General features: G+C 42.9%; 1 protein-coding gene across 3 annotated transcripts; it reads left to right on the top strand.

Moving 5' to 3' along the window:
- The first annotated feature begins 835 nt into the window (after positions 1 to 835).
- Positions 836 to 21653, top strand: nompC (no mechanoreceptor potential C). 3 transcript variants are annotated; one of them, XM_065484516.1, is made up of 27 exons: positions 836 to 1316; positions 9714 to 9815; positions 9973 to 10182; positions 11082 to 11183; positions 11244 to 11360; positions 12665 to 12865; positions 12919 to 13024; positions 13839 to 14134; positions 14392 to 14485; positions 14534 to 14742; positions 15028 to 15285; positions 16200 to 16367; positions 16413 to 16661; positions 16721 to 16921; positions 16978 to 17326; positions 17467 to 17666; positions 17730 to 17927; positions 18237 to 18443; positions 18508 to 18639; positions 18919 to 19125; positions 19201 to 19323; positions 19387 to 19596; positions 19657 to 20014; positions 20081 to 20304; positions 20383 to 20518; positions 20570 to 20707; positions 21241 to 21653. In XM_065484516.1, the coding sequence occupies exons 1-27, from the start codon at positions 930 to 932 to the stop codon at positions 21492 to 21494; spliced, it is 5436 nt and encodes a 1811-aa protein (XP_065340588.1). In that variant the 5' UTR covers positions 836 to 929; the 3' UTR covers positions 21495 to 21653. The 3 variants fall into 3 exon arrangements, with proteins under 3 accessions (XP_065340588.1, XP_065340590.1, XP_065340589.1); XM_065484518.1 differs by lacking the exon at positions 9973 to 10182 and having other exon boundaries at positions 20570 to 20698; XM_065484517.1 differs by lacking the exon at positions 9973 to 10182.
- Positions 21654 to 23188: the final 1535 nt, after the last annotated feature.

Below are 23188 nucleotides of genomic sequence, written 5' to 3'. Positions count from 1 at the left end.
CACCAGTTTTTATATCCCTATCGATCGCAAACCTTGTGAAAATTTCGCAAATTGCAGCACTTCCAATAACCAAATTTAAAAAAATGATCTTGTTCCCCTGACTACAAGTAAACACGGATGGATATTTTATTCCTAAAGATCTCCATCCATTTTACAAGAAACCGACATATCAAAAATAGATAACGCACTAAACTTCCAGAGTAAATCTTTGAAATTCGTCATATATGCTGATATTGTTTCTCAGCGTGTCAAATCAAAAGTACATGTGAAGTATTCGTGGAGATCAAAGAATTGGTAGTGTGATACAATTGATTTTACTCGTGTTAGGAATTCTTCTTTGTCTTGGATTAATTTTACATCTCGAGGCAACACATTAAACATACGAGCTATCATAATTGCAGGATTTTGCGTAGAAATATTAAGTTCAACTGGGGCAATAAATAAATCATTATCACAAATATTTTTGTAGAAGTTCCGAGTGAGGTGCTTTTTTTCTGAGCCGTCCATGGCGTTTAAATTTCTCGGGATGGGTCATTACGAACTCGAGACATTTAAATATTGTCATTAGTGTATAAGAAAGTGGATATAAAAGAAGTTTTTTAAAAATAATTATATTTTTCACAAGATTTTTGCAATATCCAACCCTCTGGTTCAGGAAACATGCTTTAGTTTGAAGCTCACCTTGCCCTTTGAGAATTCACGGTGGCGAAAAGGCTGTGGCAGAGATGAGCGCGCGCCGCGAGAGCTGCGAGGGGGCGCGGGGGGTGGCACCGGGGCGCGCCAGCCTGGCAGGCAGGCAGGTAGGCGAGCGCTGGTGAGCCAGTCGAGATTTGGTTAGTGCAGAGCAAGGATGGGCCGGCGGACGCGCGACGGCCGCTGAGGCCCACTCGGCAGCGGCCAAATGCCTAGGCCAGCCACCTAGCTAGAAGATGCAAGCGGCCGGCCGCCGCAACGCCAACAAAAAAGCCGCCGCCGCCGCCTCCAAGAAGGACGAGGGGGCGGCAGAGGGGGCGGCCGGCCCCGCGGCCGCCCCCGACTCGGCCGGGGGCCCCTCGCATTCGGCGGGGGGCGGCTCCTCGTCGGGCGGCGATGGCGGCAAGGATGGCGACGGCCCCGCCGCGGGCCCCGCCACCCACGCCACGGGGCGCCAGGCCAACGCGGCGCCCAACCTCAGGGACATGGGCATCAGGGTCCTCTCCCTGTGCGCCAAGGGCGAGTACCCTGCCGTCGACCAGCTGCTCAAGAACATCGACAAGTTCTGCCGCGAGAACCCACCTGAAGACGGTTCTCCGCCCCTCGCGGGCGTCCAGGACCCCGTGAGTAGAAAACTTTCTCTCTTTCCACCAACTCGACGGTCTTTTCTGCTTGGAAAAATACTAACAAAAGTCGTGATTTTATAAAGAAAATGTGTGTACAATACTTTTTACCTTTGCTAAAAATAAGGAATACGATACAAAAATCCTAGCTTTCCGTTTAATTTCGGCTCAAATCGGCTCAAAAGTTTGCATGCTAGTCAAGCATTGTCTCTCTACTGTAAGACTACGATTTATTTCTCAATTTAGGGAACTTTTCCGCAAACTTCGCACACCGTTGGTTGGATCGCAATTGAAAACAAGCAAAAACATCATTTTTTTCCAATAAATTTGGCAAAATATCTTAAATTTGACTGTTCCTTTTAGTCCTGATACCATAATTTCCCAATCAATAAACTCAATGAATTACTTTTTAAAGAAAACAATGCCAAATGTTCCTAATTTTTAGCCTGTAAAGCTCTACAAAGCTATCCAAATTTTGTGTCTGGACCAAGATGAAGCTTTATAAGACTTTCAGTATGGAAATACAAATTTTAATCCATTCTTTAATGTAATCAATTGCATTAAAAAAGAAACACACACGTAAACAAACAAAAATTATAATTTTTTAACATAAGAATAGTATTCCAATGCCGAATACAATTTTTAAAGGTGCAGGAATGCCTCAAGCGAGGCAGCAAATAGCTTGTACCGCAGGAAAACTAATGAAATCTTCTTAAAAAACTCCTCGTGTAATTAAAAAAATTAAAATGAACCACAACTTAGCTAGTAAAATATTCAGACTGGTATTAACTTTCCCGAAATGATCTTAATACATTTTTATCAAGTGTGTATAGTTCTTCCTTTTGACTGAAAACTGCTATTTTCTTATTAACATAATATATTTCATAAAAATTACAAGATAATGCATTCTCAAGTTACGCAAACCAAAATCTTGTATAAATAATATTTTAATTTTCAATCCAGCCCATTTTTAGCGCCTAAATTTGCGTGCATACCGAAGGTATGAATTTTATTGCCCATCTCGCGTAATTGGAATGTGGAAAAGTTGCGAAATCGAGTGTAAACAAGGTTGGCAATGAGCAGGGTGCGCGTGCCTTTCCTAACTTGGACTTTTGGCGGTGCGCGCAGGCCGAGTCGAATCTCGGCCGGGTGGAAGAAAGCGAGCCAAGTGTGGCGTGACCTCGACTCCGGCTAATTATGCAGCACGTGCTCCATTTTCAATGGACTGATTCGCTCGCCTCCATTCAGCACAGCGGCGGCTAGGAAAAACGATTAAGTGCTCGCTCTCCCGACTGACCAACCGAAATAGAACTCGCGGATTGTTTGATGTGGAGGGCTTTTCGAGTTGGCCAAGAATCGTCTGATCGATTTGCCCCTTTTGCTTGTTTTTCCGCGGCGGCAACAAACTTTCAGCGCACGAGACTCGCTCGCTTTTTGCCTCCTCGTCAAATTTACGACTCAGAACTTTTGGTTTTATGCAAATAACGACTTGGAACTCGTACTAAAGCTTTATGTGAAATTACTCAGATGCTCCAATCGATTACTATAAACCATTGCGAATTCCTGAGATGGTTTTCCCCTTTTATGACAGATGGCTGAAAACTAAATGGTTATATCACAACTTTAAAAAGTCAAAAGTAAAGAATTAAAATAAATCCTGAGATTTTTTTAACAAAAAATCCCAACTTTTGGATTCGCCGTGCTTTGTAGAGCACCACAAATGGAGAGTTAAATTTTCTGTGTGTGTTGCGTTGGTCGGTTTATGGCCTAAATAATTTTCGGTTTGGCGAGCGAAAGGCCTTGTGCCCAGTGGCCCCGTTTTCCTGCCTTTTCACAAGTGTATTTCTTCTTGCTCCGAGAATTACACTGCCGCCCGCCGACTTACTTCTTCCACGCCAGAGATGCTTATCTCACGCATGCGAGCCGCCGCTGCGCCGCAAACACACTCTCGGCCCGCACAAACACGACCCCTCGTTCATGTCACCCCCTCCGGCGCGGCCAAATTCGCACAAATCGCCACGGTCGATTTCGGGAACTCGGTCAATTGCAATTTAAAAGTGTTGGTTTATGATGGAGATGGATTATTTCTGCGAATTTGAATAATGTCCCGCGTGCATATATCGCAAACTGTAATTTGACGTCCGACCATTATTAGCGTATGCAACCCGCTTATCGGCGAAGTCTTGCCGGTTGCCTACTTCCGCGACGGCAGGCGCTTCGCTGCAAAAATAAACGTTTGACCCGTTTTTGCTCCTCTCTTTTTAATTACCAAGGCAGTGAAAGGATGTTATTTGCATACATTATTTTATTATTAGAGAGAATTATAATGCATGCTGATGACGCCGTCAGATATTTACAATATAAAATAAATTAACACAGCACCACTTGCACGCTCGCTTCAAAACAGCAATAATTATGTGCCCGACCTATACATCATATACGTTCTCAGTCGTGCGCGCATAACCTCAAAATTTAATTAGAGCACGCTGAATCGTCAACGAAAATAGATTCAACGCTACGTGATTAGAGATACTGGATGAAATAATTGGATCGTTAATCAAACAAATATAAAGAGCAAGAGTTTGGAATTTTTCAAATCGATTAAATGAAAAAAATCTAAATATTTAGAATATTCTATGAAGCAACAAGCCTGAAGCTTTTAAGTAATAATTTCTTCAACAGAGTAAATGAACAGAAAATTCAATTCAAATTAAATTTAATTTACAGATCGGAGAATGCAAAGCAATTTAGTTGAAAAACTACAAAAACTGACAACAAGATAATTAATTTGCAATTTTTAAAACCAAATTCACATTCTTTGCTGGAAGTTCCTTTAAGAATTGCGCGGAAACAAAAGTTGGCTGAGAAAGTGTTTGATCGGCGCGGCATAGTGTTAAAAATAATAATAAAAGCGAGTGGCGTTCCAAAAAGGTTCGTTGCTTCGTCGAGATGTAGGCTAATCATATGGACGCCGCCAAAGATCCACTGCTCTATGGATTCAAAGGTGGCCTGGCCTGGCTTGCCAGCCGGTCGGCCGCACAGTCGTCACGCACCCCAATGTTGCTGAGTTGCTGAGCTGCTGCTGCCGCTGCTATTGCTCCCCAGACATGCAAATCGGCCGGCCGGTGTGACGCGCGCGCAAACACGACGCTGCTTAACCAGACGCACGCAAAATGCGATTTTTTTTGCTAATTTTAGCGATCTTGTTTCGTTACGCTTTTGGATGTGATTTTGTCTTTGAATTAAAATTAAGTTCTTAAATGGTTGGGGTAATTGTGAATTTCTCTCAATTCTGCTACGTTTGTTTTTTCACAGTATTATTTTCCGTGATAATAACTGTCACCGGGGAAAAAAACAAATGAATATCAATAAAGGGGTAGTTTTTATTCATGAAAACGACAAAAAAAAACGGCTTGAAACAAGTAATTTTCCACTTCTTGCCGACGTATTGGAGCTAACGTATCAAAATTAGTTTATATTACTATTGAAATACTTGTGTTTTTCTGTCTTTTGCCATTTTTTGGGTTTCACTGGTTGAGAATTCTCTTTCATAAAATATAAGCCATTGCTTATTCTTTTAATAAGATTGAAAAAACTTGTCAACAGCAGCTGCTGTGATATTTAAATTTGCTTTAGTGTCTTAAATCTTTTTTACTAAATGACAATTTGATTTGAAGCATAGTAATTTAATATATGACAAAATGATATTCGATTCCTGAGGGTTGAATTAGGTCAGGAAGTAGACGTGGTCGACGTGCCAAAAATCAGCGAAATCGTTAAAACCTGCTGGCTGCCACTGTGGCGCTGTTGTCTTGATTTTAGACCAATTTAGAGAGATGCTCTGATTGGTTGCCAGCGTTCTTGTTACACTGCTGAAATTTACCGATAAATATTGAATTATAGCGGTTTTTTTCATTCTGGTCGACAGGGTTGTGTTCAATTGTAGACCTTTGCCTAACCTAATTCAAACTTCAGGAATCGATTGTCAAAAATGAACATCCAGATTCCAGAGCTACTTTAAAAATAAAAAGGGCCTGGAAAACCTGCTAGAAATTACTTTATTACTTGTTCCCTGAATCTGTTATGCAATTTAATGTGAAACTAGGTTAATCAAGACATTTTGTGGATATTCATTCACAACACGGGCCCTAATGTCATTATAATGCATGTTATATTCACGCATTTGGTTGTTCGTGAAAATTAGGAACTAAAATAATTTACATGACGTGCATTTTCGCGTATTTCTTTGTTTGAAGCTACACAGCAAATCAGAAAATCAAGATATATTTTGCAGGCCCAAATTTCCTTAAATTTCACCAAGTAATGCAAGAAAGAGTTGCTTTTCTTTTCGGGGTTTGATGAGGTGGGTCGCGTGCGTAATCTGCCCTGCAGATCTCGCGATGTGATCTTAGCCGAAATACGCGCCCTTTCATTCTCGCGGCTAGTAATTACCTTTTTTCTCATTGAGCCACTGGACGTAATCAAAGAGCAGGATGATTCATGCGAGGCCACTTACTGCTTATTTGCAACAGCTCAAATTGCTTTTTAAGTGGAAGCCCAATGAGTACAGACAATAAAAACGTTAGGAGCAGTTGGAAAATGACTCACTTAAGAAAGGATGGCATTTCTGGCTTAAAAATTCAATTTTGTTGCTTGTTTGAAAGATTTGGAAAGTGGAATTCTCTGCGGCTTATACTGCGGTCATGAATTTTGTATTAAAAGTAAATTTCTGCTTATCCGAGGTCTGCGGGGTCGAAACAGATGCTGTACAGTACGATAGCGTGTCAAACTACTTCTATTTTTACAATTTTTAGACTCCCATTCGTTGTTGATTGTCTATGTAACGATTTTAATTCTTATTTGCAAAAAAATCATCACATGAAAAAACATCAAATGGTTTTAGAGAGTTTGAACAGTTTAAAGTCAATAAAAACAAATTATGACAAACAATAAAAAAGAGCGTGCACCGGAGATTACGATCGGGAGCAGTCTAAAAACGTCTTGTGCGTGTCAAATCCAGATTTGCCGTGGATGTATATCGAAGGCGCGTGGAAACGCGTCGTTTTGTCCAATTAGCGAACGGTCGATTGTTTTCGCCGAGTCGCGGTGGCCGGCTGCCTGCGTCAAACCCTTTCGTCTGCATGTGTGCTGCACACGCTGCGGGGCCGATCCGCCGCGATAAGACTCAGTCAGTCAGTCAGGGTCAAGACACAAGCATTTCCAGGTCGCGCAGATAAGCACTCGCGCATTACAAGCAACCAACAACCGACCGAAATCGTTCGCCCCACTGACCGTGAACGAGCAGCGAAAAACAACACACACGAACGCACGCAGTCCGGCAAAAGGGGATGCGATGCTATTTCCAGAATATGCACATTCGCTTTGTCTTTGAGCGAGATTTATGGCCGACCAAAGGCCGTAGCGCAGAGATAAACATCTACTTTGTTTGCTGTGCGAAATACGCTATTTTAGGCTGTGTAGAATTAAACTTGGTTGCCAGAATAATAAATATTAAATGTTTTTAACCAAGGAAAATGAAAAATTCAAATAATGGACAGCAGATGTTTTTTTGGTCTTACCAATGACCAAAAAATAGTCTTGATGGTTTCTTTTTTTTCTATTTTAAAACCATATCCCATATCATTTTTATTCATTCGTTAGTTCATCTCCTAGGTGTATTGGCTCCTCAGACCAGATTCAAGATTATCGGGCATTGGAATTGATTGACTAACAAGGAGAACGCTTCTATTAATCTGAAAAATGTGCTGTTTTTCGCTGCAATTCGACTGTGTTTGATAAAAGATGACAATTTTCCAAAGAAATATAGCTCCTGTTTTTCATGCATTGCTAAATCCACGCCTAAAGTCTCAATTTTAACAAATTTTAAATTGCCCCAATTTCTTGACATATTTGGAATCTACTCAGCGAGACTATAGCAAAATTGAGTGATTTATCCCATATTTCTGGTAGAAATGTGCTCTGAGAAAATCAAATGCATAAATTTAACGGCTTGTGGTAGAGTTTTTAAGTTATTTGTCACAAAATCAAGCCTTATTTTGGCCATTTTAATTTATTTCCGCGTCCTGGTATGTTTGAGTCAATTTTTCAATTGGCTTTTCAGGGAAATTCACCAGTTGGGTAAGCTCTTAGTGTTCGAAGCCGGCAACAGATGACGCCACTGTTTGATTTTAACTCACTTGCGCTGGGATTTCAGACTCAACTCTGCCTCTGTGCATTCTTTCTATTTCCTTTTGACGTACTGAAAACCAAAATCGGTTAAGCCAATCGCCGTAGAATCGTAAAAACACTATTTTTTGAAATAAAAAAATGTTATCTGACGTTTCTACGGCGAATGGCTGGACTGATTTTTGTTTTCAGCTCGCCTAAAGAATTAAATCACAGCGCAAGTTCATTAAAATCGAAATAAGCCAATGGAGCCACTGGTGAATTCGATCCTATTTTTTTTTAAATCAGAAAATTTAATTGTAAGGTAGACGCAAAGAAAATTCAATGGTTCCTCGCACTTACTTTTTTGTTTTAGGATCAACGGTTTGAAGTATACATTTTTGTCACGCTTTTCAGCACGTTTTCCATCAAGAGCAGGAAACCCTAACTATTATTATACACAACGTCTTGCCACTGACTGACTGTCAGAGTGAGGGAAATAAATTGGAGGTCTTGCATGGAAAGTCGATTTCGAAATGTGCTCTTTTCAGGCAAACAAATAAAGCATCAAGGGCGCGCAGCAAACAAATTTCCATATTTCCGCCGATCAGGCATGCAAACGAACGAGGCGGAGATAGCAGGTTGCAGTCTGTGTCCGAGGCCAGCTGCACTTTTGCCCTTTTTAGGCCGATCGAATGGCTTTCCCGATTTTCTATTTGTGAGGAGAATTCAGACTGAATCACTCTCGCTATATGCAAATGTGTACGAGTTTTTAATCGCGCGGCGACGAACAAGAAACGCAACGAGCATATAATTATGAGCTTTCTTTCCAATCTTGCTTTTCGGATATATTTCTGTCCCGGCGCCAGTTGATAGCGGAAGAAATGTAGGTTAAAAAGGAGCCGAGTTCCGTGACTGAACCCACAAGTGGCCGCTGCTTCCACCGATTTTTCCGCGGCGCCTCCGATCAGATTGCTGCGTTTTTTCGCCCGTCCGCCCGCCCGCCCGGCCGATACAAAATAAAAAAAGAAAAGAGTCTAATTGCCAGCGTTTCTGGGAAAGTGGGCTAATGAGTTGGTTTCGCGGCGCAAATTAATCTGGGAGTCTCGCGCGTCCGCGTCACCGCGTCAGATGGACGAGATTGATCGGCGCGAACCATGCATGCGAATTCGCCAAAAGAAGGTGAATGATGGCAGGCCGGTCATTTTTCAAAATATATGCCCCTTTGTGTTCTTTAATTCGCACCTTTCAAAAAACAATGCGAGGGAAGCGGGGGGCCGAATTTGGGTCACATAAAATCACGCGTCGTTCCTGCCTGACATAGTTTTACCAAACATAAACGCCGCGATCTATACAAAGAAATTCGAGTGGAACATGTAATAAAAATAAAGATATACTTAATTTGAAGAAAAAAAGAATAAAAAACTAGGTTATTTTTTATTTTCTTCTTAGGGATGAAATATTTATTTTCAAACTTATTTCTTATGTTTTTAATGCCTGTAAGACGGTGGAATAGCTCATAGCTCCCTCGCACCAATTAAATATCTCCAAATTAATAAGTGAAAATCGAGGTGAAAAAGGTTTAAATGAAACTGTCAGTAAAATGTCTCAAAAATTAACAATTGGTTCAAATTTTGAAGAAAAACCACATAACCTGTGAGATAGTTTCCTCTGTCTGCAAAGAAAATTAGTTCTTTTATTTAAAAACTGTTGTACCCAAAGGAAAAAATCACCATAATTGACAGACAATCCTCTTCTAAATTTGCTCTCCTTACACTTGTAACGTTTCATAAATTAAAATAAATTGATACAGGCAGCAATTTAAACTAATTTGATTTTTTTTTTACAATCAGCAGCTGTTTAAATTATTATTTTGAATAATTATTTCTACAGTGTGTAATAATTAAATCACAGGGACCAAGGAAAAGTACCCTACATTGTGAAATAAATCGAAATTTTTACACTAAGATTAAAGCAAAGGTTTGGCAAATTTTAGCTCATTACCAATTAATAGAGCATAATATTCAGTATTTATCAGTACTAATGATCTACATTAAAGAAATTATTAAAAATATAGATTTTCTTATATTTTAAAAATACAAAACAATTGTCAAGAGCCAAGCAGAAAAGACCAAAGACGCAATGGATGAAATAAACGCCATCACGTCAAAAGTTGAGTTTCCTGCTGACGTACCCCTGAGTCAGGTTCAACACAAAAGGTGTGATTTCCAGGTGAACGGGATGACACCCCTGATGTACGCGGTCAAGGACAACAGAACGTCGCTGGTCGACAGGCTGATCGAGATGGGAGTCGATTTACAAGCGAGAAATCACGTAAGTAACCTAATTAACCCTTCCCCTTGGCCCCGCAATAAAACCCAAGAAATAACCTGAAAACTAAAAAAATGACACGAAATAAAAATGAAAACCAAAAACTTGTGAAATATTGCATGAGCGTGTGTATGTACGTGCGTGTGTGTTTTGCGAGCAGAAGCCGCGCACAAAGGGCATGATGCGCTGGCAGAAGCTGCTGGCCCTGAAAAGGGGCCTCGACGAGCCCTCGGCCATCAACGAATACTACAACAACAATCAGGCAATGAAGTTGCTGCTGGTGCCGGGCGCCAAGTCGGGCGAAGACAAAAAGGCCACCAGCCCGGGCACCTCGGCCAAACGGAAGCGCAACGACGAGCTGAACCTCTTGGTCAGTCCACCCTCTGCAACCTTGAGGGCAACCACCCTCTTTTCGTCTACACTCGCACTGCTTGTACCTGTTTCAGGACATTCACTCTCAATTGTTTGAATTTATACATGTTTTTTATGTCTTGCCTGGCTTTGGGAAGATTTTCTGGGAATAAATTCAATGGAGAGGAAACTAAACCCTGGGCACAGAAATGCAATTCTTAATTTTCAAGACTAGGCATGGCCAAAAACATTTGGCCATGTCTATTCAATAATTTAAGCTGTCCAGAATATTAAAAGGGCGTTTTCCTGATTTCCTGGGCATGATTGATAGCAAAGTTGAGACCGGACATCAACTCAAATTGATTGGCCTGCACCCCGTTATGCACCTTCCTGTTTATACACATTTGATCGACAGCAGATTGATGTGCTTTTTATCAAATAAAACTAGACAAACACGCCCTGATACACCTATTGAAATTAATCTTTAGAATATATTTACGTAATCACAGGGCGTGGCACGCACCATCTCGAATTTCCTCACTGCACTTATAGGTAAAAGTAAAATATGATCACGCCAATCACAGTCATCAATGCTGGCAGCAACATTAGTCGGGCTAATGTGATCGGAAGTCGCGTTCGCATTAGTTTAATTTAGCACGCGACCCCAAATTAGATTATAGCACCGCTACTAAACTTTTGATTGCACGCTTCATCTTTGCACCTTGCTGTGTGTACAACAACTTCTAAAGAAACTATAAACACGATGATAAAAATCCCCTAAACGCAAATTAACCTTAAAACAACAGATCCAAAACGCCCCGTTTGAACTTTTTACAGCTTTGAGACGAGAGAAGCTTTCGTTCTGTCTTTTTTCTCTCTGTTGTGTGTTTGTTTGGCTGACTTTGTGTCGGCTTCTAGGACAACCTGCAAGCGATCCACATCGCGGCCAACCACTCTCGCGAGGATGTGGTCAAACTTCTGTGTTCCAAGAGGGGCATTGACCTGACTGCAACTGGAGGGGTAACTTTTTTCAGCGTCTTTTTTCCAGGCGAAATAATTGCTAATTTGCCATTTGAACAGAAACTCCAGCAAACGTGTGTTCACATGATAGCCGGCAGGATGACCAGCACGGCTACAAACATTGCCAAAGTTATTCTAAACTCCGCCCCGAAAGAAATCAGACTAAAGCAGGACGTGGTCAGTACAAAAAAGGATTGATTTTTCGGTGTTTCGAGAGGAATAAAAAATTAGAACGTTAATTCGAAATATTTGCGCGTGTGATGAAGCTCTTCCGTAACTCTAATAATTTATTTATGGTTAGAAATTAGCATTTTCGACACTCTCTGTTGACCGAGTAGTCAAAATTCTATAGTAAAATTCATAAAATTGCCCATATTACAGGGGTTCAAAGTTTTCTTTTGATTGAAAATTAGATATTTTCAGAGGTTTAGATAAAAAATTAGAATATTCTCCTATTAGTATACGAAAAGAAGTAATTTTGACGAGCCGGCGTGTTAGAAAACAAAGTTGAGCGTGCAGCCGTGCCGAATCTAGTTGAGCCCTTTCCAACCGCTCATTCGCGGCATATTTCCCAATTTGTTTGAACAAGCGTGGCTGTGTTGTTCTTCTTGGTGGAGTAGAAAAGCGCGGTTGTTTGATTGTTTTTAGCCGCGAGCAGGGGTGGTTTTTGGGGAATGCAGGGAGAGATGGAAGGCAGCAAGCTCTTTCTCGCGTGCTCCTAGTCGATATTAGTGGACATGCAGCGTGTTTGTTGTGCGGCACCAGCTGGTACAGCCCGAGAGCTGCTGCGGCACCCCTCGCCCTCCGACCCGACCCACCCCCCGCCCGCCTGCCGCTGCCTCCACGCAGGAGATGCACGCCCCCGAAACCGCCGCCAACTTTCGTTTTGCGATCAAAAATTCCCATGTATATTTAGCGTTTAGGGTGGAGGAAATACCGAATACACGTACTATGCCGTGATTTTGCATCAAAATTTATCGATTCTCTTTACGCTTACCTGCCTCCATCCTTGTCAAAATGCATTTGATTGTTTACAAATTGCGGCACGGCTGTTTAAGAATTATTTTACTATTGCTGCAGGACTGATTCCTCAATGCATCTTAATTAAAAAAAATACGGTTTTAACATTTTGAGCTGGAGATTCCGGCAGTAGGGTGTCTCCTTGGAGAGTAAAATGTTGGAAGCGGCGTGCGTGGCCCCATAAATAGTACAAACACCGCGCTTAGGCAGGCAGTCTCTCGCATGAAAACCGATTTATTGCGTTCTGCTGCTCCCCGCCGACGGGCCAAAGCGAAATATAAAAATCATTAAATTCAACCAACTTTTGCCAAGACTTCGGCTCTTGAGCGGCACGACGAGCGCGAATAAATCACACACGACGCTCCCCTGCGTTTTCGATACTAGGAATGAACTGCTCGAAACACCGAAAAATGCACTGAAATCAAAGAAAGGGTTATTCTGAAATGATTGTTTGGTGTCAGAACGGCAAAATTCCGCTCTTCCTTGCCATCGAAGTGGGCAACCAGTCGATGTGCCGAGAACTGTTGACGCACCTTGCGTTGGAGCAGTTGACGGTGGTCAACGAACGCGGCGATTACGCCCTCCACTTAGCAGCCAGGAAAAAGGACGTCGAGGTCGCTCGCATCCTGGTTGAATACGGCGCCGAAGTTGACGCTCAGAACGTAATTTAAATGTCTTTCTCGGAACTGTTCACTTGATCAATTTTCACGTGCAGAACGAGGGGCAGTGCGCGCTGCACATTTCGGCCGACGTCGGCGACGACGCCATGGTCAGATTCTTCTTTGCTGTCCGGGCAAGTGCTTCCATAGTAGACAAACAAGGTGAGCTTGTTTCCAATAATTTGAAGTAAAGCTTTACAGAAAAAGAGGGAAAATCCTTTATCTTCTGCTAGAAATAACAACTAAAAATTAGAAAAAGCTAAAATATTTCGCAGGTTAGATCGAAATCAACAAAAAAAAAATCGAGAAATTTGGCAACATCGGCAAATTCTGAAATTCTACTGTTCTTCGGTCTTTATTTCATGAATTTTCATATACAATAAACTCAATGAACTTCTTGCTATAGCCAACAATGCAAAATGTTCTTAATTGTTGGCCCGTAAAGCTCTACTTTTAAGACAGATAGCATTCTTTGCGTCTGAATTACAGTTTGGCATGAAATGTTCATTGTTAAATGTCCTAAAGAATTTATAATAAGAAAGATACTACAGCAAACAAAATGATAAGACTTTAATGAGATGGGCACGGTCAAAATAGGCCCTATCTAGCTGTCAAAAAATTTAACGTTAAAAACTCGCAAGCACTTACGCCTTGAAATTAAAGAGAAACTGTGCCGCAGAACAGGCGTTTAGCGCGGGTGGCATATATATACTTAATTTTTAGGATTTTTTTTAAAAAAAATTCATTTTTTTCTTTATTTAATTTGAGATTTTTTAAATATCTAGAAATTTAAAAGAGAAAAATTGACTGAAAAATTACTATTTGCAGTCTTTGTTACAAATTAATTTAAAAATCTCTTTACTATTTTTTAATCTGTAGGAAAATTGCAGTCTTTCCCCAACTTTTAGATTGTATTTCAATTAATAGTAAAATAGATTGTTGACAAATTTAATTTGAATATCACGATCATGGTCAGACCGGACACCAATGCATTTGGCCGCGGAGAAGGGTCATGCGAGCATTATTGAGACGCTCGTCGACAAGTTCAAAGCATCGATCTGGGAGCGGACCAAAGACGGCAGCACCCTGATGCACATCGCATCGCTGAACGGACATGCTGACTGCGCCACCATGCTGTTCAAGAAGGGCGTCTACCTGATGATGCCCAACAAAAAGGGCGCGCGCAGCATCCACACGGCCGCGCGTTACGGCCACGTCGGCATTATCAGCACCCTGCTCAGCAAGGGCGAAAAGGTCGACGTCAGAACAAACGTAAGATAAATCTTTTAATATTATTTGATTCTGATGTAAGGCTCATTTCTGAATTTTTGAGTGTTTTTCGTGATTTTTAAAACCAGTAACATACCTAAAAAATCTGAACCCCTTATTTTGAAAGGGTTAACAGGCTTAGTGTAAATATCTTCTCTCATTATGATCAGATCACATCTTAAAAAATCGTTTTATTTTTTTTCAAATATTAAATTTGTGCAATTTTTACGCTGATATTTCCTAATGCATAACAATTACAGGATAACTACACGGCCCTGCACATAGCTGTCGAGTCAGGCAAGCCTTCCTCAGTAGAAACCCTCCTTGGTTTTGGCGCCGAGGTGCACGTAAAAGGTAAAAAATGACTCTATTCTTGAACATTAACCACCACTGATTTAACAGGTGGAAAACTACTCGAAACGCCACTGCACATCGCCGCCAGGGTCAAGGACGGAGATCGGTGCGGCTTGATGCTGCTCAAGTCGGGTGCAGGTGCTAACGTGCCCACGGACGATGGACAGACGCCGGTGCACGTTGCGTCCAAGTACGGCAACCTTGCCACCCTGCTCCTTCTGCTCGAGGACGGAGGCGACCCTCTCAGGACTTCCAAAGTAAGTTTTTACTCTTCAATGCCCTTTTGGGAATGGTTTTCTAGATTAAAATATTGAATTGCACAAGCAAATACTCTGTTATGTCCCAAGTATTCACTCAGGTATGTGTGCACGCAGAGAGTGCGGAGTGTGAAATAAAATAATAGTACGAGTGCAAAATATTTGAAAAACACGAAAAAGTAAAAAAAATCTTCGGGAAAATTGGCTCTTAGGGAAAATATCTAGTCTATAATACGTAATTAATTTGTGTTAACAATTTTAGCAATAAATTTTTCTTCTATTCAGATTGGAGAGACGCCTCTGCACCTGGCTTGCCGTGGCTGCAGGGCGGACGTGGTGCGCCACCTGATCACCTTCGTCACCGCCTCCAAGGGCAAGAGCGTGGCCATACAGTACGTGAACGCTGCGAGCGACGAAGGCGCCAGTGCCATCCACTACGCGGCGCAGGTGACCAAGAAGGAGGTCGAACACCCCATGGAGGACAAGGAGGTCATCAGGCTGCTGCTCGAGAGCGGAGCAGACACCACGCAGACCACGAAAACGGTCAGTTTGAACGCGAGCGTTGACTCTCTCCTTCTCTGTGTCTCTTTAATGTTTTCATGTATACAAAATATAAATATATTATCTCCTTCAGGTAAGGTGTCTATTTATGTCAATAGAAGTAGCTTCTTTTGTGACTCTGTCCTCTCTCCTCTGTGTGTTAAATGTGTTAAAAATGTTCATAGTGTTTTCATTTAGTTTGAATAATGTCTAGGGTGTTTTACTTGATTTCGTTCTAAAAGTGTATTTGTTTCGCGCAACACTGATTTTGCGTCCAACTTGGCGGCCCACAGGCATACCGTGACGTAAGATCCAGATAAAAAATACATACTATACTGCTCTTCCACTCCACAACACACACACCACAAGTCTTCTCTTTTAACTCTTTTCTCAGCCTATCTCTTCTCGTACTATACACCTATTCAGAACACAAAGTATCAACATGCACACATTTTACAGTAAATTTTGCACAGTGAAGTAGAAATTATTTAGGACAAAGCTATTCGTGCTCTAAGGACCTTGTAGGACTGCAAACTCTTATTCTGTGTCTGTAGAAGTAGAACCTGACTTATAGCCTTTGAAACTTTCCAGTAATTATTGTAATTTCTGACTATTCCTTCTCTTTCCAAATGCGCTTAAGTATCTGCAAAAGTAACTGCTCTGGAATTTATTAAGTAATTTTGAAAGAATCGATTAAGTGGTTTGATGGAGATTCCATCAAACCATTTTATTCTCTCGTACAATGTAATTTTGGTAAAGCTTTTATCTGAATAAAAATCTTCCTTGAGCACTAGTAGATTAAAAGTGCAGATATTGGCTGAAACTCTGCGACCTTTCTCTTCTCACTCTCAGCCCAGCCAATTTTTTTCACGGACATTCCAGATAATAAAATTTCTGCATGTTCCTGCTCTTTGTAGACGCAAGAAACTGCTTTTCACTACTGCGCGCACGCCGGCAACAACGACGTGCTGTGCGAAATGATCTCGCACTTGTCGCAAACCGAGGTTCAGAAGGCCCTCAACAGACAGACGGACAAAGGCTGGACACCTCTCCTCATCGCTTGCTACCACGGACACATGGAACTAGTGAGTGCTTGGAATTTCTTGGAAATTTCTTGTTAATTCAAATAGGTGAACACTCTCTTGGCCAATCACGCGAGGGTGGACGTTTTCGACCTGGAGGGCCGGTCGGCGCTTCATTTGGCCGCCGAGCACGGCTACATCAATGTGTGCGACGCCCTTCTGCAGCACAAGGCTTTCATCAACAGCAAGTCGAGAATCGGCTACACGGCGTTGCACATGGCCGCGCAGAACGGATACACGCAGCTCGTCAAGTTCCTCGTCAAAGACCACATCGCGGTCATCGACGTCCTCACCCTCGTACGCATATCTTTGATGCAGTTTTTACTTACTAATTTTTCCCTATGTCTAACTTTTAGAAAAAACAAACGCCTCTACATTTGGCGGCAGCCGACGGGCAGCTTGAGGTTTGTCGCCTCTTGTTGGAACTCGGCGCCAGCATCGACGCCACGGACGAACTCGGCCAAAAGCCCATTCACGTGGCGGCGCAGAACAACTTTTCGGCCGTCGTTGCTCTCTTCCTGCAGAAACACCCTCAGCTCGTCGGCGCCAACACCAAGGCACGGCATTTGAACCTCAATTTTCATTGAACTAACAAAATTCGTTGATTATCTAGGACGGAAACACGTGTGCGCACATCGCGGCGATGCGAGGCTCCGTTCGTGTGATCGAGGAGTTGATGAAGTTCGACCGTCAGGGCGTGATCTCAGCAAGGAACAGGGTGACGGAGGCCACGGCCCTGCAGCTGGCGGCCGAAGGCGGCCACGCCGAGGTGGTCAAGGTGCTGGTCAAGGCCGGCGCCTCACCCATCGAGGAGAACAAGGCGGGCCTCACGGCCGTCCACTTGGCCGCGCAGAACGGACACACGGCTGCCCTCGAGGTCTTCTCCACCTCCAACCTCAGGGTCAACAGCAAGAAGCTGGGGGTCACTGCCCTCCACGTCGCTGCCTTTTGCGGACAAGCAGGTCAGAGAACTGCAACTATTTTATAATTTGTTTTCTTCGGTTAAAAAAAATAATATTTAAACGTCCAATTACTGCATATTTTTTATAATATCCTGAAATGATCTTTGAATTTTGAAACTAATTTTTTGTGCGTGGTTCAGACACGCTGCGAGAGTTGCTGGCGCACGTGGCAGGCGCTGTAAAATCTGAAGCACCAAGTGGCCAGGGTCTGGTGGAAGAGCTGGGCTCCGAGTCAGGTATGACTCCTCTCCACCTGGCAGCCTACTCTGGCAATGAAGGAGTCGTTCGTCTGCTTCTCAACTCGGCCGGTGTCCAAGTCGAGTCGGCTACTACCGAGAACGTGAGAATGGAAGCTTTTAATGGCACGTTGGGGAAGTAAAACAAAAAATTTTAATTCATGCAGGGTTACAACCCGCTTCACCTGGCCTGCTTCGGCGGCCACATCGCGGTGGTAGGCCTCCTCTTGAGCAGGGCCGCCGATCTTCTGCCCAGCACGGACAAACACGGCAAAACGGCCCTCCACATCGCCTCGATGCACGGCCACTATGGCATGGTGGAAGTGCTGCTCGGCCAGGGCGGCGAAATTAATGCCACCGACAGGGTGAGTCATCTACGTCGAAGAAAATGTGTCGTTTACTCACTGCCATAAGTTAGATGTGGCAAAAAGTGGTTAGTTAAAAGCGACTTTAAATGCTCAAGGTAGGAGGCGCCACTGGCTGGTTTTCGCACCTTTCCAGCGGCCTTAGGGACCAATTTCTGGCGTTTCAATAAAAGTAATCGGTGCAGGGAGGCAAAACGATGTCCCAAGCTCCCGAGCAGAACTTAAAAAAGAGCTAAATAACGATTTTTTTCAACTCCCCCTAATTTTTTAATTTTTATTTTTAAAAATACATAATCCATTATGTTGTAGAACGGCTGGACTCCCCTTCATTACGCGGCCCGCGCTGGCTGCTTCGACGTAGTGACCCTGCTGACGGATAGCGGCGCCTCACCGAAGGCCGAAACCAACTACGGCAGTGCACCCATCTGGTTCGCTGCCTCCGAAGGCCACTACGACGTCCTCCACTACCTGATGCACCGAGAGCACGACACCTACGCTCTGATGGAGGACAAGAGGGTGCGCCAAACATCATTACATGCCTCCATTCCTTGACTAAATAATATATAATCTCACCTTCCAGTTCGTTTACAACCTGATGGTGTGCAGCAAAAACCACAACAACAGGCCCATTGAGGAGTTTGTGCTCGTCTCTCCGGCGCCGGTGGACGCGGCGGCGAAACTTTCAGCCATTCTCAACAACCTTTCCCAAAAGGTTTTATTCTTTAAAATTAAATTTTTTCAACAGTGACAAATATTTTGTGTCACAAAAAATATCAAAAGACAAGTAGCATAGTCGCATTTAAACGTTTATTTTTTAACAAAATGAATCAAAAATTAATAAAAAAAAGTCTGATTCATGAGAGGCATTTAAATAATCGTCATAAACATTATAGTTTCCAATTTGTACGCCAGGAAAATGATAGTTTTCCAATAACTTTACGTAAAAAAATATTTTTCCCAATGGAAGTGACATTTTTATATGCTTTCGCAGGAAAAAGAACGTGCCAAAGACTTGATTGCGGCGGGCAAGCAGTGCGAGGCGATGGCCACCGAGCTGCTGGCGCTGGCCGCCGGCGCCGACTCGGCAGGCAAAATCCTCAACGCCACCGACCGGCGCAACGTCGAGTTCCTCGACGTGCTCATCGAGAACGAGCAGAAGGAGGTGATCGCCCACACCGTCGTCCAGAGGTACCTGCAGGTGAGCAAGACCTGTCAAATTTAATATGAAATTTCTTGTCAGGGAAACAAAAAAATAACTCAAACTTTTCCACAGGAATTGTGGCACGGGTCACTCGGGTGGGCCGCGTGGCGCACAATGCTCCTCTTCTTCGGCTTCATAATTTGCCCACCGATCTGGATGGTCTTTTCTCTTCCTTTAGGTCACAGGTTCAATAAAGTGAGTTATCCAATAATAATCCAGTAATAATTGAATTGACACGCGTTTCGTATTTCCTCGCAGATTCCCATCATCAAATTCATGTCGTACCTGACGTCACACATTTACATGATGTTCCTTCTGATGCTTGTTGCCATCACACCCATTTATCCAGTAGTTAGAGCTACGTTGTTGCCGTATTGGTATGAGTGGACGCTTCTTGTGTGGCTATCGGGGTTGCTGCTGTTTGAGCTGACCAACCCCAGCGATAAAAGCGGCCTCGGCTGGATCAAGGTACGTTTACCGCAAAATACTATATGCATTGTATTCGAATTGAATATTTCTTCTCTTCAGGTGACGGTGCTGGTGTTCGGAATTTTCGGGGTGGCGTTCCACCTGTTAGGGTTGGTCATCGCGCGGCCCTACTGGCCCACCCTGATGTACCTGCGAAACCAGCTGTTCGCGCTGGCCTTCCTGCTCGCGGCCGTGCAGATCCTCGACTTCCTCAGCTTCCACTACCTGTTCGGTCCCTGGGCCATCATCATCGGCAACCTGATGAAGGATCTGGCGCGCTTCCTCGCTGTGCTCTGCATCTTCGTGTTCGGCTTCTCGATGCACGTGGTCGCACTTAACCAGCCATTTCGCAACCAGACGCCCGAGGAGATCAAGAAGAACATGAGCCCCATCGTCTACACGGGACCATTCTCAGAAGGTATGAGTTCTGACCAGAAATTTTGATGCGCAGATCGATAATCTTCATTTCTGGCAATGATTGCAGTCAAACTGAGCCCGATCAGTGCCTTCGAAAAACTGTTCTTCGCCGTGTTCGGTCTGACCAACTGGGACAACCTGCAGGTCAAGGCTCTTGACAAGAAGTTCGAACAACCAGAGTGGACCAGCATCCTTTTTAAGCTGGTCTTCGGACTGTACCTCCTTGTGTCAGTTGTGGTGCTGATCAACCTGCTCATTGCCATGATGTCAGACACCTACCAGCGAATTCAGGTAAAAATACTCTTGCTCTGAATAATTGTAAAATAATTGACGACAAGGAACCTATAAGTAATTCTTGGGAATTTCCAGGCCCAATCTGACATTGAGTGGAAGTACGGTCTTGCCAAACTGATTCGTCATATGCACCGGACAAACACAGCACCTTCACCCCTCAACCTTGTCACCACATGGTTCATCTTTGTTTTAAGGTTCTGCAAACAGAAATGTAAGTCTGGTACCGAAAGAAAAAAAACCTAACTAACCCCCTTTGGCGTAGTGAAACGGCGGAAAAGACCGAGTTTGGTGGAGATGGTCGGCATGCACCAGAACCGCGTCTCAGCGCGCACCAAAGTGGCCGCTAAGTGGCTGTCCAAAATCAAGAAGGTGCAAGTACAACCAAGAGCAGGTAGGAAAGGTAACTAGATTTTTGCACCAGCTCACATGTGCAGCGTAGAAAGCAGACCACAGCCCTCACTGCAAGTAGAGTATTCTTGGATTGGAAAATTTTGCATCTCTCTCTTCCTAAATCTGTCCAAATTTCAAGAGGTCACGCCAAACTTGTGACTTTTGGCCAAATTAATATGTAGAAATTCGTAATTCAGTCTCTGGCACTGGCGTTGGGTAGACTAGCATTCAAAGTAGAATAGGTTTCCAAGCAGCAAAACTGATTTCAAAATTTATTTTTACTTTGAAATTTATAAAACCATTCATGATATTAAAATACAGCCATTAAAATAAAAAATATAAATTCAACAAGAGTTTAAAATATTTTTACGGATTAAAAAAACTCAGAATCGACAAAATCTTTTCCCCTGTAGAAGTAAACAAGTAGACACAAAATTTCACAGTATTCAAACGTAATTTTGCGTCACCAGGGCACAGTTTGAAGTGAAATGCTGCCACCTCTGGCCGTTCAGGCGAAATTTTAATGCGAAATATGTGTCTTAGACTCGACGGCCTTGAGCGTGGCGCCGATCAGTCCGCTGGGTTCGCAGCTGAGCTTCAACAACCAGCAGCGCATCGAAAACGTGGCCGACTGGGAGACGATCGCCAAGAAGTACCGGGCCATCATGTGGCCCGAGGAGGAGGAGCACGTGGCTGCCGCGGCCGCCAACGCAGGCCAACGGCCGCCGTCCGCCGCCCAGCACAAAACCGTGAACGAGCAGCTGTCGGTGTCCGAGCCGTCCGGCCCCTCCGTATAAAAACAATTTCTTCCTCATTTTGTGTAAAGTGATGGTTTCGATTTCCATTCAATCTACTATTGTAATAATAATACAAAATAATATTTCTCTTCAAATGTGTACAATCAGTATTGAATTAAAGAAATTTACCATTAAGATTTAACATTTGCAGACATTGGTTAAAATTGTGGGGTTTTTATTTTAATTTCTCCTGCTGTAATTTAAATAAATACAATTTCCTCGTAAAATTGCGTACACTACTCGACCAGATCGAGAAGTAGGAATTAGGCAACCTGCATGACTTGGTTGTCTCACCTGGATGCATAAGACGAAGGCAATCGATCCATTCTAAAACATCTCGCTGCAGGTGCAAAGGAGGAGAGTCAACCAATTTTGGGTCATGTTTGATGAGCCGAGGCGATTATTTAATTTTAGAAGCAGCATTTTAGGTAACAGATTACTTTGATAAGCTTTCAATGCTAATACGAGATTGAATAGTCATAAATTTTTAATTGAGGCGGCGGTCGAGACTTTCTAAGAAAGAGGTCACCTTGGCGCCGATGCGTTTCCGTTTTGTGTAATTTAGTGGGCATTACTACGCACCTTGTTCTGCGTGAGTCATCGGAAGAAAGTGACGTTTTCGGTCCTGATCACCTGCCCGCGCTTGTCAGCTCAACTTTCTTTCTGGCGATTGTTCTGCTAGCAGAGGACCCATTTGAATATACGAGACGAAAAACCCACCTCCTCGAGACTTTTCCTTTTTAAAACGCATCCTGGATCGTTACCCTTGCAGCCGACGCAGGATTCGGCTGGTGAATCGATCGTGCGCCTCATATTAATTAGAAAGGCGGACTTGAAATCTCTCTTTCGATTTCCAACAAAAGTCTCAGCAGCTGAGATTCTTCTCAACACTATTTTTACCCTATTTATAAATCGTGTAAATTAGTACAGTGTCATTAGAGCTTGTGTCTTCTTTAAGTATAAGAACAAATATTTAGTGAGCTTGACGCACGAAGAGTCACGAAATTAGATATGCTTCAAAAAATAAATCAAGTTAAGGAATTTTCTGATAGCCATCAAATTAAACCTGATTATTCTTTTAAAACACGCCAAGCACTAAAAATAAAAAAAATCATTGAATGGATATGTCCCATACATAAATAGCATCCCAAAATCAAATATTAGATTGAGTTTAGAATTTTTATTTTGTTTAAGTCACTATTAATATGGGCCACATATTTAAGTACGCCAAGTGTTTCCCTGACCTAGTTTACATAATATACCCGGGGACTCTTCCACCCGACGGCATGCGCTGCACTTGGATGCCGGAAAAAGGGAAATGAGCGTATTTTACATAAAGAAATCTGGAAATTATGGACCCGAACTCATAGGATATATCCTAGATGGATCAGCGAAAGGGGAAAAATTCTGGCAACAGCCCTGAAGCGCAGTTAGTGAAGGAAAATGAATGATTCAATCCCCCTCAAATTACTTCAGTAGATCATGAGGCGCGAAGAAGAGTAAAATGGTAGGCAGTTTTTGTAAATTTGACACTTAGAATCCGAGATTTAGTTGACACCGTTTTTACATGGCTTCCGAAAGAAAAAGAGTTTTTTTGGCCAAATATCGATTGATCCATCTAATTGAGCGTGCAAACAATTCTAAATCACACAAATTCAATCCCTTAATCTCACCCCTAGGACCTGTAACAAAAA

Source organism: Cloeon dipterum, chromosome 3 (assembly GCF_949628265.1).
Source record: "Cloeon dipterum chromosome 3, ieCloDipt1.1, whole genome shotgun sequence".
In the NCBI taxonomy this organism is placed as follows: Eukaryota; Metazoa; Arthropoda; class Insecta; order Ephemeroptera; family Baetidae; genus Cloeon; species Cloeon dipterum.
The sequence above is the reverse complement of the archived record's forward strand: the minus strand, read 5'-3'. Positions and strand labels throughout refer to the sequence as shown.